Genomic DNA, 18,285 nt, shown 5'->3' with positions numbered 1-18,285 from the left:
TTTCATTACTGAAGAAAATTAATCAAATTTTGATACACATCAAATATTGTAAAGAACCTTTATTTTCAAACATCATTTGTACTCTATGGAACCAGTATAATTAAAGTATTCTAGGTTTTTATTTCATTTAGAGGCTAAAACATTCTTGAATACTTTGAATAGCGATGAATTGCCTGAACTTTGTGATGTTTCCTAATCTAATTTCATGATAGAAAAGTAGAAAATCGTGTCCAGGTTGCTACTTCTGTGATATGCCTAGATATTTACATTTAGCTAAAAAGTAGGGCTCTTTTTCTCATTGATACTCTTCTATCTGTGAAGTTCTTTTAAAGTCTTTTAGGTCATGAACTGCTTTAAGAATTTGGAAATTATGTTTTTTCCTCTGGAAAAGTTATGTTGTTCACACACATGGTTTCCTGTTTAGTTTTTATAGCATTCATTGATCTCTCTGAAGAGATCCCGAGACTCCTTTCTAAGCACCAGTAACCAACTACTCCATGGAACCTGCACCTTTTTCCTTTTGAAGGATAAAAAGGCAGCCTGTATACTTTCATTTTCTTGAATTGACCCTTGTGTAGAAAAGGTGGTCCACTCTTGATCTATCATCATTTCATTTTAATTTAGTGGAGAAATGTTTACTGAGTATTTACTATGTGCCCTGCCACTGTTGTAGGCACTGAAGATACAGCAATGAGCCAAGCAAAAAATCCCTACCCTTATGGAATGAATTTTTGGGTTTGTGAGGACATTAGACACTATCAAGTTGAACTTTCTCATTTTCTAGTTAAGCAAACTGAGGCCCAAAAATACCTGATCTTAGTTGGGGTCTCATAATTAGTTGGTAGCAATGTTGAGGTAGTGCAAGAAGCACAGAGTGGAGAAAGACAGTTTTTGTTTCAAGGCCCTTACAGTGTAGACAGAGAGAGAAACATAAATTAATATATCATCAGGTCATTTTTATTAAAAGTTTTAATAGCTGTAGGAATAAAATTTCATAGAAGGACCTGGGTGGTAGAAGAAATAAATGATTAAGGCTTTGTGGAGGTCTTGACTGGTTGTGCTGAACCTGAGCTGGGTTTAAGGGAATAAGGTCACTTAAAGCGGAAGGAGCAATGATAGCAAAGGAATGAAGAAAGAAAGCAATAAGGTAATTTGAGAACTGTAAATTGCAAATGATCATGTTAAGTTGTTTGAGGGACAGCATTGAGTTTCGTCCTGTGCCATGCTCTTGTATACAGTTTTTGCTTTAGTTACTAGGAATACTGGTAGTAAGTGTATTCAGCAACTAATATTTTCTCAGTGATACAGTAATGGCAATGTTTTTTCTTGAAGTTTTTATGTGCTTTTTTGCTTTTTTTCCCTATAGGTATATGGTGTTAATTTAAAATTTTTTCATTTCATAGTTTTATCCCTCATTCATACCTTTCCTTTCAAATCACTAAATGTGATTTAGTTACTTTATGTATATAATACATTTAGTTCAATATGCTGAATTTTGACAGGAGTGCTTTAAAGTTGAATTTTGTAGAAAACAGGACTTAGGAAATCATGAATGCTCTTGATACATTGTTTAAGAAATTGAATTTGTATTGGTAGGTGTTGTCTACATCTACTGGCCTAACAAAAACGGTGTATAATCCAGCTGCGTTGAAGGCTGCACAAAAAACCTTACTTGTTTCCACCTCTGCAGTTGATAATAATGAAGCACAGAAGAAAAAACAGGTAAGTATAGGTAGTAGTATACAAATTTTGCCTGTAGGAAAGCTTTTCTCCATGTATATGTTTTTTCAGTGCTTATCACAAAATAGAAAAGAAAGGTGTGCAGCCACTACACTTTCATTTCCCAGAGTGTAGCAGTAAATATTAGTTTTTGCTTGGAAGGAGAGGTTCTCCTGATTGATCTTTGAAACTTGCATACATATTTAAGTTTTACATAGCAAAACTTTGCATTTAATTTTCGTTGCCAAGCTTCTACAGTTGTAACTATTCTCTCATCTTGAATAATTTTGTTTATTGAGAAAATAAACAGTAAATATTCTAATGATATTTTTGATCCCTTTCTCTAGGAGGCATTGAAACTTCAGCAGGATGTAAGGAAAAGGAAACAAGAAATTTTGGAAAAGCACATTGAAACACAGAAGGTAAGATATTAAAGTTAGATTTGGAAAAATATATTTATAGATGTTATAATTTTGAATGAGTTTAATCTTAGACTATATAGATTGTCCTGAGAAACATTTACTGTAATTGCTACTGATAAAACTGAAATGTTTATCCATGATAATGTATATATCAGTCGATAATGTATTGGGGATGAAGAGCATACATTAAATGGTGGATTGGGAATTAGATTAGTTTAAATGGAACTGTGGTTGTAGTTTAAATGGAACTGTGGTTGTCAACTTGAAATGAAAATAAGGAGTATTTATCCAGGTATGTTGCTGCACGGTAGTTTGTTGAAAAGGAAGTAAAACAGAACCTATTTCTCAATGTTGAGATATGTACCTTTTTTTAATTGGCTTGGGATCCTTTAGTACACTGTTGTCCAGTACAGTAGCTAATAGCCACATCCGACTGTTGAGTACTTGAAACGTGTCAGTCCAAATTGACATGTGTTGTAAGTGTAAAATATATACGAGATTTTGAAGACATAGTGTGAAGCAAAAAAGTAAAACATCTCAATAATTTTTGTTGAAATGTACCATTTTGGATATATTGGGTTAAATAGAATATATTATTAAATTAATTTTACTGTTTCTTTTTAATGTGGCTGCTAGAAAATTAAAAATTACTTATGTGGCTTGCAATATCTCTTGTACAGTGTTGCTCTAGTTTCTCACATTTAATCAGTGTGACTTCTTGATTATGTCTGCTGATAAAGGTTAAGACATCTTAAGATATTGAAAATGCAGAAACTTTTTTTACATTTTTGTTTAAAATGTATGTCTTTTCTAATTTAAATTTGGATATACTTGATAAAGGCAGATCACAATGCTTTATAGCAAAATCTGAAACCATCTTGACTCAGAGAACTTATAATACTGTATGGTGTCTTCCACCCCATATTACCTTGTTTATCTTCTTGTTTCCTATCCCTGTTGAAGATGTCATTCTTAGGCTAGCCAGTTACCATTCCTTGTGACAAAGAAAGTAATTAAATATTCCATTTTTCTAATATCTCATTATATGAAGGGAGCCATAAAACTTTTCCTCTTTTTCTTTCTCAGTTGCAGACTACATTTGAAATGGGGATACTAAGAGACAGTAGTATCAACAAATGTATTAGAAAGTAAAATTGTTGATATTTTAAATTGATAACTTTTCAGAGATCGAATTGAATTTCTTATGGTTGTGTGCTTTGAACTTACGTTCTGAGAGACCCAAATAGTAGTATAGTTCTTTACAAGTAAACCAAAATTAAGACTTGAGTTGAGATAGTTAGCATCACCAAATCTGTTATTCTGCTGTGTCAGTGATTGTAAACCTTGTCGTGAATACATAAACTAAAAGTAGTATTTCTTTTTATATTTACTTTTCTGTGTTTGCTTTCTTAATAATAGTAAGAATAAATATCTTATATTTTTCTCTTTTTAAAAATTTGGCAGATGTTAATATCAAAACTGGAGAAAAACAAAGCAATGAAGTCTGAAGATAAAGCAGAAATAATGAAAACTTTAGAGGTTTTGACAAAAAATATTACCAAGTTGAAAGATGAGGTCAAAGCTGCCTCTCCTGGACGCTGTCTTCCAAAAAGTATCAAAACCAAAACTCAGGTATTTTAATTTGTGTTGTTACTCGTGTTACTACTTATTAAAAAAAAAAAACAACATTAAGGGCTGGCCCCGTGGCTTAGCGGTTAAGTGCATGTGCTCTGCTGCTGGCGGCCCGGCTTCGGATCCCGGGCGCGCACCGACGCACAGCTTGTCCGGCCATGCTGAGGCCGCGTCCCACATACAGCGACTAGAAGGATGTGCAGCTATGACATACAACTATCTACTGGGGCTTTGGGGGAAAAAAATAAAATGAATAAAATTAAAAAAAAACACCCAACATTAAAAAGCTACATCTTTGTTTAAGATTCAGTTTTCTTTTTAGGTAATACCCTTTGCTCAAAATCCGACTGTTGTGTGCGATCATTGTCCCTCTCCTTCATTAATTATTAAGTAAATAAATGCAAACAAGTAGACTCTACTAATCTTTTGAATCCTATGGATTACAGTTGGAAAGTCAGTAATTAGAATAGTTATGGATAATCTTGAAAAGGTAGGTTGAGGGCAAAATGATATAGGTACTTGAATGCTTGACTGAGGAGTTTGAGCTTTATTTTGTAAGTAGTTGGTGGTATAAAAGGTTAATGAACAGAGAAGTAACATTCTGACAGCACTGTACAGAATGAATTGATTGAAAGGGGGAAAATCAGGGAGATTAATCCATTAGCTACAAATAAGTAAGATAATTTCAGATGATAAAAAGTGTTTAAAAAAACAATTATACAATATTTATACTTCGTGTGTGTGTATATATAAGAAATCGTGTTCATATTGATATTTCTGATTCTAATCCAACACCACAGAGTTCTGCTTTTCCTTCTCTTATTCCATATTTTATGTCCCTGTTCTCATAATGACAACTTGGTTCCTACTAACATCAATACAATACTCATTTGTGTAGTCCTATAATACATTCCAAATAGTTCCAGAATTGCTGCAACAATACTACTTCCAACAACTAAATATAAAATTCAGAGTTGTTTTGCATTTTTTACAACCTGCAATATATTCCACTAAGGGTATAGAATCAGAACTGTGTTCTATGATTACTTTTTTTTTTTCTTTTATGTAGTTATGTTATCAGTTTGATGAAGTTAGATATATTTCTATTTGTATTTAGTTTTGGATCCCATTCCCCCTCATTCTTGCTGATTTAATTTTATTTTTTAAGAAAGTAAAACATTAACATGATGCAAAAGTTAAACTAGGGGGCCAGCCCCATGGCCTAGTGGTTAAGTTTGGTGAGCTCCATTTCGGTGGCCCGGATTTGGATCCCGGGTGCAGACCTACACCACTCATCAGCAGCCATGCTTGGGCGGCAACCCACATACAAAATAGAGGAAGATCGGTACACCTGTTAGCTCAGGGCGAGTGTTTCTCAAGCAAAAAGAGGAAGATTGGCAACAGATGTTAGCTCAGGGCGAATCTTCCTTAGAAAAAAAAAACAACAAAAAAATCCTCACTCTTTTCTCCTTCTTGGTGTGTGTATGTACTCTTCCCTACATAAAAGCATACTATGTATTGCTTGTTAACACCTTGGTTTTTTGTTTCTCTTTTCATTTATTTCCCAAAAATTACTGCATATCAGTCCGTAGAAATCTCACTCTGGCTTCTGTATGGAAAATGAGTTATAGGGAAATCAGTGGAAGTAGGAACAAGTTAGGAAGCTATTGCAGTAGTGTAGACCAGAAGTGATTGATGGCTTGGACTAGGGTGGTAGGACTGGAGATAGAGAAGAAATGTATGGATTAAATGGGCATGTGTAAAAGTTCTTTGTAAAAAATTTTTGTATAAATGCAGGATATTAATTATTGTCACCTAAAATATTAATTATTATTTTTTAGATGCAGAAAGAATTGCTTGACACAGAACTGGATTTATATAAGAAGATGCAAGCTGGAGAAGAAGTCACTGAGCTTAGGAGAAAGTATACAGAATTACAGCTGGAAGTATGTTTCCTCCCAGCTACACAGTATGCTAAAGAGGAGCAGATGTAGTCATGGTGGTTAATTTGAAAATATATTCTCCTCATTCTAGTCAACAATTAGATTATGGCATACATATTGGGAGTTGATATAGGAAAGAGGAAAGAGGCTAACAAATTTTTCAAAGCTCGCAGAGAAGATATTTAATGAGGGGTGGCAGTACTTCTACATATACACCTGAGTCCCTCTACTTCTAGTGAATTTTGTTCCTTTTCTGTTTTTGATCTGTCCTTCTCCCTGGGACCAAAATCTATTAAAAGCTTTTCAGGTATTTTTATGGAGATATATTCTGCACATATATAGGCATATTATATTGTCTATAAGGATCAGAGTTTTAGTAGTACAAGTATATTGAAGAACATGCTTATTTAAGCTTTGCCTATAGAGGGTGCTGTGGATGTTTATAAAAGAGAAAATAAACTTTCTTATAATTTAGTTATATGATTATTTATATAAGAATCTCCTAGTGAAGTTGCTCCCTGTACGTGAGAATTTTTAACATTCAGCAAAAAGATGTTTCAAAATCAGAATTACATTTTGAAGTACAGAGACTTTAATATCATTAATGTAGTTGGTACTTGTCTATATTTGTCATTGTTTGATGCTGCAATTTAAATTTTGTATATTTTAGATTATTAGTTTTGCTTAATCTGAGAATAATACTTTTTTTGAAATTTGTTAACAACTTGATCATTTTTTTCTGACTTAGTACAAATCTGTGTTGAGTACTGGCATCCCGGTATTAAAGACTTAACATTTAGCAGCCACTGTGCTTGTCTTAAGGCTCTATCTTGTCTAACAGTCATAGGAAACCATAGGATGGTGTCCTAAACCTGCATACATTTTTGCATTCTGTGGAAACTTGATATGGTTGCCTGTGTCTTCTGCTCAAGATAATAGGTTTTGAAAAAGATAGATTTCTTTTATGTTAGTATAGAAATTGTTTTCCCTATTCCAGAGATTTCATGCCTATGTTGTTGGGACTTCAGGAAACAAATTGTCATCTTGAAAATTTTGTCCCATAGTTTTAGCAAATAAATAATAGTATTATTAATATTCTCTATTAGTCGATGTTTTGGTTCTTTATCAATGAATGGCATTTTATGTTTTACTTTTGACAGCTAAACTTTTGTTTGTAATATGTTGTAATATAGTAACTATTTCCCAGAGTGTGTTTATTCACCACACCAATTCCATTTTTTGTTAGTAGGTATTATTAAAAAAAAAGCTGCTGAGGCCAAATTTGGAAAAGGTTATATTCAACTTGTCCTTTTTTTGTGTGTGTGAGGAAGATTAGCCCCGAGCTAACATCTGTTGCCAATCTTCCTCTTTTTGCTGTGAAAGATTGGCCCTGGGCTAACATCTGTGCCCATCTTCCTCTACTTTATATGGGACGCCACCACAGCATGGCTTGACAAGTGGTGTCAGTCCGTGCCCGGAATCCGAACCTGCGAGCCCCGGGCCACCGAAGCAGAGCACGTGGACTTAACCACTATGCCACCGGGCCAGCCCCCTAAACATGCCTTTTGACTATAGGGTTTCTTAGAGGCTTTTAGTTTGTAAATATCCAAAAATACGTATTAAATATTCAGTATTGCTCAAACTTATTTGTCCATGGACTCCCTTTTTCAGGGAGCATTTTGAGACATTAATGTTCCTCAGAGCATTCTTTTGTGTATGCTGCTCTATTATTAACATTAATCCTTGACTTTTGAAGTTTATTATTTGGATTTTAGATGATTCTTTTAGCTAATGTTAAGATTAACTGTCTTGAGATAAACTGAAATATTTATACTTGCAGAGATTTGACAGTGGTGCCTGCTTGACATTTCCACTTGGATGTCTCATATCTTGAGACTCAATGTGTCCAAAATTGTGCTTATTTTACCCCTGAATTCCATCTACACAATTACCCAAACCAGAAATCTGGGAGTCCTCATTGATTCCTCTTCCTTCAGTATCCATATCCAATTAATTACCAAGTTTTATACATTTTACTCCCAAATAGGTCTTAAATGTGTTTACTTCTTTCTATCTCCATTGCTACCACTACAGACCAAGCTTTCATCTTCAGTTGCTGGGACTTCTGTAGTAGCCTATTGACTGGTTTCTCAGCTTGTTCTCATCTTCCTTCTGCTCTTGTCTTAAAACTAACCAGAATAATGTTTTAAACACTGATTTGATTACATCACTCTGCTTCTCTACTTAAAATATTTTAATTGATTTTCATGGTTCTTGGGATCAAAATCAAAATCCTTTATGTGGTCCTTAAAGTTGTTCATGATCTGGCTCTGCCTCTCTCCCCAGCGTCATCTCTCTGTCCCATGTGGTCCAGCTGCACTGGATGTTATTCATTCTTTGAAGTAGTACTGTGTTCCTTCCAGCCTTGTTTCCTTTGTTCATGCTATAACCCCCACCCCTTACCATGCCCTGCTTGTTCTTTGTTCCTTCTTTGATTCATTGAACAAATATTAAGCATCTACAATCTGCCAGCTACTAATGTAGGTGCTGGGGATAAAGAAGAGAATACAATAGGGAAAAAAAATCCTCATGGAACTTTCATTCTAGTAGTTTATTCATTGCAAATCCTTAATGTTCAAATCTTTAAAGCATTTCCTCACTTTTTGAGTCACTTCTCATTAATTAAATAACTTGGTTGCTTAATGTCTCTTTACCCCTCTAGGATTTGAGTTTCATGAGGGTAAGGACTTGCACACAGGAAGTCTTCCCATTAAATATTTGTGGAATGAAGGAATGGTGTGCTATTCATATAGAGTGATGTGGGGGAATATAAGTTACTATGCTACGTTGATTGTATAATGATGTTAGTGTAAGTGATCAAAATGATGAATTTGAGATAAGTGTACCTACTGAAGTCAACAGGCAAACAATTAGAACACTGTATTTGAAAGTCATAACTGGAAAAATACATTTATTGTGTGTGTAGATATTAGGTATCTATATTAAACTGACTTCTGAAGTAACACCTAGCACTGTGTATTATTTGGAAATCAAGAATTGCTTGTCTTTTTGTTATATAGTCTGATGTCTTGGGGAGTAAGAACTTAGTAGAAAAAGTCACATTTAGTAATTTCAAAACATTGCTTAAATTAACGTTATTTTGTTTTCTAGTTTCATTGGCTACCTAAATTTGCTTTCACTTAAAAACTAAAACCATAGTTTTAGTTTTTATTAAATTATGGGATCCTTGTATAGGGCATTATTTGAATATGATGTCCAGTTGTATAAGTGTGAGTCATGTGACAGAGTATAACACTTTATAGTGATTGTGATGTTTAATCTGTGTGTCTAATGTCTTCTAGGCTGCAAAACGAGGGATTCTTTCATCTGGTCGTGGTAGAGGAATTCATTCAAGAGGTCGAGGTGCAGCTCATGGCCGAGGCCGAGGTCGAGGTCGAGGTCGAGGTGTGCCTGGTCATGCTGTGGTGGATCACCGTCCCAGGGCGTTGGAGATTTCTGCATTTACAGAGAGTGATAGAGAAGATCTTCTTCCTCACTTTGCGGTACTTTCTTACTGCGCAGTAAAACAAATACTGATAACCATTGTTGGGGATAATGGATATTAAAGGGGAAATTATGAAAATGGCATGAGTAATTTAAACCCATTAGTCTGACCAAGGGGTTTGATTAATCTATAATAATCTTTTGTTAATTATTTAAAAAACAAACTGTAGGGTTTTTTTTTTGTTTAATTATTATCTGGAAGAAATGTTACTATTCTTACACTTAGTAGGTCTTCAGATATTGTGAAATGAATGATTTAAATTTTATTGTTTCAGAGAGGGAGGTCTTATAGTTTAGTTTCATTTGATATTTACTTTTAAGGAAAAATTTAACACTTTGTATCACCCAGATTTTTTTTTCTATTACGATGTAATTTTACTTGTTAAGACTGTATTCTTGATCTAGCTGACCTAGAAATGAAACAAGACAAAATTTTGGTATATGATCTTGAAGTTGCTTTAGTCAGTGCCAGGGTATAATTAAAGGGAATCAGTCTAAAGGTAATAGACTGACCTATGAGAAAGGAGAATGGGATTTTAGTCCTTGCTATTCCAGTCTTTAACTTGGACTTCCTGGGATCCGTTGGGCTCATGTCCAGAGAGGAGATTATATCTGCCTAAAGGCCTTTTCAACTTAAATGTTCTGAATCTTAGAGGTATCCCAAAGGTTAGTTACTAGGCATCAGTCTTGCCCTCAGCATTATAGTAATTGCTCTGGAGATATGAAGGAAATAACCACTTCTTTACTTTCAAGGATTTTGAATATATGGGTTTAATACAAACCAGTTCAAGTAAACTACAAACATAATTTTTAATCAAGTTAAATTTATTAAAAACTATAAGTTCTTCGGTAACTTAGAGAAGTAAGGCTTATGATGGAAAAAGAGCAACAGAGGAAAGTTTCATGAGGTAGTAAAACTGGAGCTTAGAGCTTGAAGTATAGTTAAGTTTGTAGATAGGTACACAAATCATTTAACCTTTTGCAAATTCAGACTTAACTTAACATTTAACCTTTTGCAAATTCATATTCCAGGCTGTTAATAGCAGTTACAAAGGTGAAATTATACTTTGTCAGGACATAGGGAGGTATTGAAAGAAATGGTGTATGTTTAAGAAATAACTAAAATGATTAATATTTAAGGATGAGGAGTCTGGAAAGTCCTATGCTTGATGGCTTCAAAGGGAGAAAGAAAGGAATCAGAGAACTAGAGAGGAGCTTGGAGATAATCTAGCGCAATTCTTCCCTGCTCTGCACTCCACTTCCACACCTTTCACAAGTGGAAGGAGATCCAGATAACTTAGGTGTGTTGCATATAGTTATACAGCTAATCAGGAAACTAGCAAAGAATATGCCAAAATAATCTGAACAAACATGGTGAGTTTGTTATGAATGTGTTTTGGTGAGACTAAGATGGTTTTGGTTTTATAAACAATCAGAGCCTCTAAATGGAGATTCTTGTGTGCTTTTGAAGACTCAAACTCCGCTGAAACTAAGTAGTGGTAATGTGCATTTAAAAATTGTCAGTCTTTAAGTGTACAGCTTTAAAGTTCAGCTTCTCTTTCTCAACCTGTGATTTGAATATATGACAGGTATCAGAAAAAAACTGTTATTAAAGGACCATTGACTATTACAAATTGTGATTAACAAAATGCTTTCTTTAATTTATCCACTGGGACCAGTATCGGTAGTAATAAAAATTATAGCTAAAACTTAATAGAGCACTTATTTTGTGGCAGGTATTATTCTGAGTGCTTTATATAACTCATTATATTATGAGTTATTTTTACAACTCTATGAGGTAGGTGCCTCTATTATGCATACCATTTTAGAGATGAGGAAAATGAAGCATGAAGAGATTAAGTAACTTGTTCAAGTTTACACAGCTAGTAACTGACAGAGTTGGGATCTGATTGATTCTCGAGTCCATTCTCTACTATGCTCTATATAATTTTTCTGTATAGAGTGTGTGTGTGTGTGTGTGTGTATTTAATGAGATTGTGGTTATAATTTTATTTTTCGGTGGGAAAGAAGGTATTACTACTAATGATATATAAAGGACTAGAATTTTATATGATAAAGGTTGCTGTTTGTAGACAAATCCTTCTACACATGAAAAAAATAAAATCCAACAAACCAAAAACAAGCATAATTTAATATGTTTAGCTTTTAAATGTCCTAAAAGAGTGTATGGTCTGGTGGAGTATATAGTAAGAATGAAAGCAGGGTCAGTTAGAGTGTTAAACTTTTGAATTAAAAGACCTGGACTCTCATCCTGGTAACTAACTTAATTACTTTGGGAAAATTACTTAATGTCTCTGAATCTTTTTTTCCCCCGTCTTTAAATTGGTAATGATACAAAAAACTCATCGAATGTTTTGAGGATTAAATATGCTGCTTTAGAAAGAATTTAGCATATTCTGCGATTGGGATAGTGAGTATGAAAGGAAGGGCAATAAGGAAGCTCAGTCTTTGACTGTTGTTTCCTTTATTTAAAGAATAGTTCAGTCAAGTACAGTTTTTCTTATTCTAAGAAATGTAGAATTATAAATAATATTGGAAGATAGGACCTTCCTTTATCTATAATATCAAGTACTAAAATGACTTAGTCACCATTTTTTTATGTTGATCCTCATGAATTGTTACGTATTCTGGGTTATATTTATTGGTATTTTAATATTTTAAAAACCATTAGGATTTTGGATTTTTCAAAATATTTATTTGGAGGAAATACTTTTTTTAATTTAAAGCAATATGGTGAAATTGAAGATTGTCAGATTGATGACTCTTCGCTTCATGCAGTAATTACATTCAAGACAAGAGCAGAGGCTGAAGCAGTAAGTATTATAAATAATCTAATTTATTGAAAAGTCAGATACAAATGTTTTATAAATATTGCTTTTAAGTTTTAATGTAAATGATTTTTTTTTACTTACTAAATAACTAACACTTTGACAATAGATAAAACATATGAAATGGAATTCCTGGCCACAAAGAATGTCCTAAAGCAGTTAGAAAATTCTGTGTGTAACATGATATAATTAGAATATATAGTTAGTCACCAAGTTGAATGTCAAGTTGTGTTGTCTTGAGACACCAAAAATTTTCCTTCTTTTCTCTTTCATAGGAGATAGGGCCATCTTGCTTTTCATTATCTTTTTTCTTAGCTGGCCCAGAACAGGGTCTGCTGAGTTGTGAGGGATAAGGTAGAAGCTGAGATACAATCCTGATGGCTGCCCTTCTTAACCATCCCTCCTCTGCTGCTTCCTAGTAACAGGAGGCTGAGCTCTAAACAAATGTCCCTAGCACAGCATACCCCCAATGAGGCATCTACAACTTTTTGCCCAAGACATGATATATAGCTCTAGCTTTTAGAGTCTTTTTACTATGGTTGTCTTAAACTATGTATCTTGAATTGTCTTTCCAAAGAATGACCATGAGTATATGCAACTTGTTTTTCAAATGAGTTTAAAAGATTAAAAAAAGGAAAATGAGTATGAGGTGGGGGGATTCATAGGAACATTTTTAGCCCTGTGTGTTCTTTCTTTGGGATTGTAGAGAACTAGAACATACCATTTTATCCTTGGAAAAATGCGTTGAGTTCCAAACAGTTAATCTAATGTGCATGGACGAGTGAGATGCTTTTCAGAAGTTTTAAGTTGATTGTGGTCTAAATAAGTTTTGAAAAACCTTCTAAATTGATTTATCCCCTTTGTAGTGAATACTCCCTGCAGGCACAGTGGTCCATTGCTGGGGGTTTGCCTGGTATGAGTTGCTCTTGGGGCATTGTAACCAGTAAAAGACTGTGGATCTGATAAGTCTCAGAAAAGAGTTCACCTGAGACCCTGGAATAACCTAGTTTTTAGGTTAAGGAGGTCGGTAGTGGATAGTTTTATAGAATAGAAATTCCTGATCCTAGAGTTTGGTTTTTTTAAGTCTAATTTTGAATAATCTTTCATTTAAAGATCTTTGTAAAAGTAAAAAGTAATTTATAATTGATGGGAGTGTGAAACTTTCTTATAAAACGTGTGTATAAATGTTATATTGAAAAAATAGATCTTTGATCAAGTTTTCTCTCAAGGGTATTGTTGAGTACAAGTTAGAATAAGCTTCTTTTAAATGATGGTTTCAGTGACTATTTTCAATGCAATGTTAGGTAGCTTGAGTACCATCTCTTTACATTCTGTTTATTTTCTAGGAAGTAGTCATTTTAAAACGATAGTTGTTATTGTACAAGTGGTTAAAATATTACCAAGTTTGTGGATTTAGTGACAACTTAAAAAATATATGTATTAAAAATATACGTACTGCTTCCCCCTGCCTCTTAAATAATTTTTGGAAGTTTTGCTCTTGGTAAGACCTATTGACTCTTCTTTCATGAGTCTTTCTTTTTCCACGTCAGATATATCTGATGTATATATTTTCCAAAATGCATAGCAATCATTTCAAAAGACCAGGAATTAATGTATAAAAAAGACTTTTAACACTGAATTATATGAAGGTTGAATAAGTGATAAAATAATTTTGGTCATGTTAGATCTGATGAGAGTTACCTTTTCAGGATAAATACCATTTTAGTTAGATTTACTTAATAGGCTAAAGGAACAACTACCATTGCTATGAAAAACATTTGTTATAGAAGTTGTTAAGCCATAAACATTTCCTTAAACCAAAAAATTTCTTAAAATTTTGTAACATTCTGTTTTAGAAGAGAATAGAAAATTAAATTGAAGCTTATCTTATACAAGCAGGATATAGGCTAAAGCAGTGATTTTCAAACTTCTGGATTTCAGGGAACATTAAGGTTTAGGAATTTAAAAATTAGTGTGTTTGACACAGGGGTGCCAATTTTTAATTTTGTTGAGAAAGAATGCTTAGAAAGTACAAAAAAGATTGCCATGTACCCTCACCATCATTGTATAAAATAAAGGAAATTTTAACAACAAAAATGTAGGAGGATATAGACTCGAGATAAATGATAGATCTTCCCAAGAAAAGAAAATTGTCAACCTTTGCTAATGTTTATTTTAAAATATTTTATTGTTCTTATTTTCTGAACCATTGTCCTAGATGATTGAATGACTTTGTCTTTCTATAATCAATAGATGCATAGTATTTCAAAATGGAAGTACGGGAATAAGGCAGTTGAGACAATCAAATATGACTGAAAAGAGAGAAGTTTTCCCAGGAAAGAGATTGAAGTATTTTAAGGAATAATAATAATAGACAGAACACTTTTAGCTTTGGGTTAAGATGGTTATGATTTGACTCTGGTTAGTTGGAAGATGGTTCCTACTGTGTTATTTTCTATTTTTGTGTTTGTCTGTCACTACCCCAGCGTACTAAAGTTGGATAAGTACCCAAAAAGGACAGAAAAAGTAGCCTCTTTCCATGACTGGTTAGAATGTTATTTTTCCTACTCTGAATTGTTCCTATACCTTTGTAAGAAACCAGGATCCAGTTTCAGAATAGAGACAGTTAAGTTTCCTATTTTATAAGAATAAGTCCCAAAGATTAAACTCTACAGTCCCAAACTCAGAAAGAGGTATATAGCTTTTTATATCAAAAGGAAAGAGAATCTTGTTCTACTGGCACATTTTTGACACCCATGCCTCAACTCCCAGTACTTGTTAGGATTCACTGATTGAAAACTTGTAAGATACTTAGAACAGTGCCTGGGCCATAGTAAGCCCTCATAATGTTAGCTATTATTAATATTATTCTTGTGGTTTTTTCCAGAAAAAGGAAAGATTGGTGAATCAGTGAAACTGAATAGAACAAGACAGAGTAAATGATTTCAAAACTCTTCTCCTTTTTTTTTTTAGATTTTTGTTTTTTTGTTTTTTATTGCAGTAACATTGGTTTATAACATTATACAAATTTCAGGTGTCCGTCATATTTCGATTTCTGTATAGATTACATCATGTTCACCACCCAAAGATTAATTACAATCTGTCACCACACACACGTGCCTAATAATCCCTTTCACCCTCCTCCCTCCTCACTTCCCCTCTGGTAACCACCAATCCAATCTCTAGCTCTATGTGATTGTTTGTTGTCTTTATCTTCTACTTATGAGTGAGATCATATGGTATTTGACCTTCTCCCTCTGACGTATTTCGCTCAGCGTAATACTGTCAGTGTCCATCCATGTTGTCACAAATGGCTGGATTTCATTGTTTCTTATGGCTGAGTAGTATTCCATTGTGTATATGTGCCACATCTTCTTTATCCATTCGTCCCTTGATGGGCACCTAGGTTGCTTGCTTCCAAGTCTTGGCTGTTGTGAATGATGCTGCAGTGATCATAGGGGTGCATGTATCTTTATGCATTCCTGCAAAGTTCTCCTCTAGACCTGAAGTTAGAAGCACAAAATTGGGTTCGTGGAGGATAGTGCAGCATCAGCAGTCAGAAGTTGATGAGACTGACTGAGTAAATAGTTAAATTTATAGCAAGAGCAATAAGTGGATTCAATCAAGAGAAATCAAATGATGTACATAAGCAGTCTTTGCGTGTGTTTTTACAATTTACTTAATCATTATTAAGTACTGCTATATGATGCACACTGCTACCAGAATTAGTAAATCGGTATCTGAAGCTTGTGAGACAGTGGCCATGAGGCTTGAACTCAGGAGTTAAAGGAATAGCAGTCTTTTCCCTATAAGTTCTAAAAATTAGATTTCAATTGTTGTTGTTTTTGTGGTCCTCTAATGTAACTCCTGCCTAAATATTGTGTACTGTGGTTATTACAAACATTAGTAAACTTGGTTTTAGCATTCTTTTATAGATTAGTTTTATCATTGTGGCTACTAAAAATGTAAGGTACACTAGGATTGCAGCTTGAACTCTTCTGACCTTAGGTCAGTTTTCCTCTCACTGTTTTTACAGAACACTGGTTCTACAAAAGCTCCCTTAACAAAGGATTCTCTTGTCAGATAAGTTTATGAAAAGCTGCATTTTGTATATTCCATTGAGAATCACAATCTAAATGACTTGAAAAGTCAGAAGGTAAACACTCCTGCTTAATTTTGCATAACTCAGCTTTTTCCAAATGTTAATTGTTTCCAGAACCATTTTCCAAGTAAGATATGGAACCCACTTCATAACTACTTTTCATACTTTTTTCTTCCTCATTTATTTGTCAGATCTTCAGCCTTTGTTTCCTTCTGTTGTGTGTGCCTGCTTTCCTTAGTTCCTAATTTGCTGCAGACTTTGAATGACTGTGTGTAAGAACAGATAGGCAAAGGGCTGGGGCAAGCCTATGAATAAAATGCATCAGCTTTTAAACAGACTTTTTGTTTACACTTCATAGCATAAAAGTTAGAGAGAATTGTAAAATGAACCCCCATATGTTCATCATTGAGCTTTAGCAATTATCCACTTATGGTCAGTCTTATTTTCTGTATCCCACCCGCTGCAACCTTCCCCTCCTTATTTTAGAGCCATTTGCAGTTGTCAGGATAAGAGGGAGAATCTCCCTCTGCCCTTTCCCTTAAGGTTCTTATGGCTGGCCAAATAATTAACAAGACAGGTTAGCAGGAGAAAATAATACCAAGTTTAATAACATGTATACATGGGAGAAAGCAGGGACACTGCGTTTCTCAACACAATAGCAGAAATTCTCGTCTTAAATACCCTGTTCAGCCAATGACAAAGGAGGATGTTGGGGGGGGGGGAGTCAGCTACAGGAGATTACCACTAAAGCACAGTAAACAAGAGTAAGGTTATTATGCAGATTTAAGGCCTCACCTTCCACATTGATAAGCTTCTAGAAATGAGGCCATCCCCCCCTCTTCCCAAAACAGAGAGGGAGATACCTTTACAAATGGAGATTTCCCTTATAAATGTAAATGTTTGTCTGGCAACTCCTTGCAGGGTCATCCAGAGAATGTGGCCAGAGAGACAGAACTTCTGATAAGAGGGGCTTGTTGGTGCCTTTCCTATTGTAATCTCCATCCTACATTATCTTTATAGCCATCATGATAGATCTGTTCCAGGAAGGAGCCACCATGTCAAATTCTTTAGGCAGTTAGTGGGGAGGTCAAATGTCCCTAGAGAAAACAACCAAGGTAAAGAGAGAGATTTCAGGGTGGCCAAATCTTGATCTCCCACACAGTCATCATATCATTTCATCTGTAGACATTTCAGTGTGTCTTTCTCAATGTTAGAGCCTTACAAGAGTAAAACACATACTATTATCAGACCTAAAAATGATTGATATTTCCTAAATATTATCAAATAGCTAGTCAGAGTTTACATTTCCCTGACTTTCTTATAAATTTTTTACTCACTTTGTGTAAGGATTCAGATAAGGTTCGTATTTTGAGATAGCTTGATTATACAGTCACAGACTCATAGATTGAAACATTTAGTAGGTATTGATCCACTGTTCTCAGTTATTGATGTATTGTCCCCTCTTTGGCTAGTGGCTAATATACAAGTTTGTTCCTGAGTACTTTCAACAGGACCCTAGTGGGCTATGATAGTTTCTTTGCTTTCTGATATGAAAAGGTATTCTAGATTCATCGTATACATTTTCTCTTCCAGACTGGGAATTGGCTATTTCTCTAAGGAGCTCTGACTCTTTTTACTGGACAAAGCTATTTAGAGACCACGATCTGAGTACTAGGGGTGCTCATTACTACTGAGCATGTTACTGTCACTAATCCTTTTCAGTGGTCAGAGCTGGGAGTGAAAAAAATAGGCATACATTTATACACATGTACACATGTACATATGTGCATGTATAATCACATATATACACACGTATAAAGAAAGTGAATTCAGAGGTCATACTAATATTTTCCATTTGATTCTGGACTATAGGATTTTCATGCATATATGTATATACACACATAGAGAGAGAGGTAGATAGGTACATAGAAAGAAAGAAAAAGATAACTTCAGAGCTCATACTGATACTTGCAAGTTAATTCCAGGTTATATGATTTTTACATAATCTCATGAGTCTTAATATCTCTATCTCCTTTTTTTTGTGGTTAAAGCGC

General features: G+C 34.3%; 1 protein-coding gene across 14 annotated transcripts in view; it reads left to right on the top strand.

Moving 5' to 3' along the window:
• RBM26 (RNA binding motif protein 26) overlaps positions 1 to 18,285 on the top strand; it is a 98,403-nt gene that overhangs the window by 62,209 nt on the left and 17,909 nt on the right. For all 14 annotated transcript variants that reach the window (XM_058548358.1, XM_058548361.1, XM_058548360.1 and 11 more), the window contains 6 exons: positions 1,597 to 1,722; positions 2,067 to 2,141; positions 3,606 to 3,773; positions 5,615 to 5,719; positions 9,079 to 9,279; positions 12,028 to 12,114. In XM_058548358.1, coding sequence (XP_058404341.1) covers positions 1,597 to 1,722; positions 2,067 to 2,141; positions 3,606 to 3,773; positions 5,615 to 5,719; positions 9,079 to 9,279; positions 12,028 to 12,114 — 762 coding nt within the window. The remainder of the gene's footprint in view (positions 1 to 1,596; positions 1,723 to 2,066; positions 2,142 to 3,605; positions 3,774 to 5,614; positions 5,720 to 9,078; positions 9,280 to 12,027; positions 12,115 to 18,285) is intronic.

The sequence above is a fragment of the Diceros bicornis genome, chromosome 9 (genome assembly GCF_020826845.1).
Source record: "Diceros bicornis minor isolate mBicDic1 chromosome 9, mDicBic1.mat.cur, whole genome shotgun sequence".
Lineage (NCBI taxonomy): Eukaryota > Metazoa > Chordata > Mammalia > Perissodactyla > Rhinocerotidae > Diceros > Diceros bicornis.
Note: the sequence above shows the minus strand (reverse complement) of the source record. Positions and strands in the feature narration are given on the sequence as shown.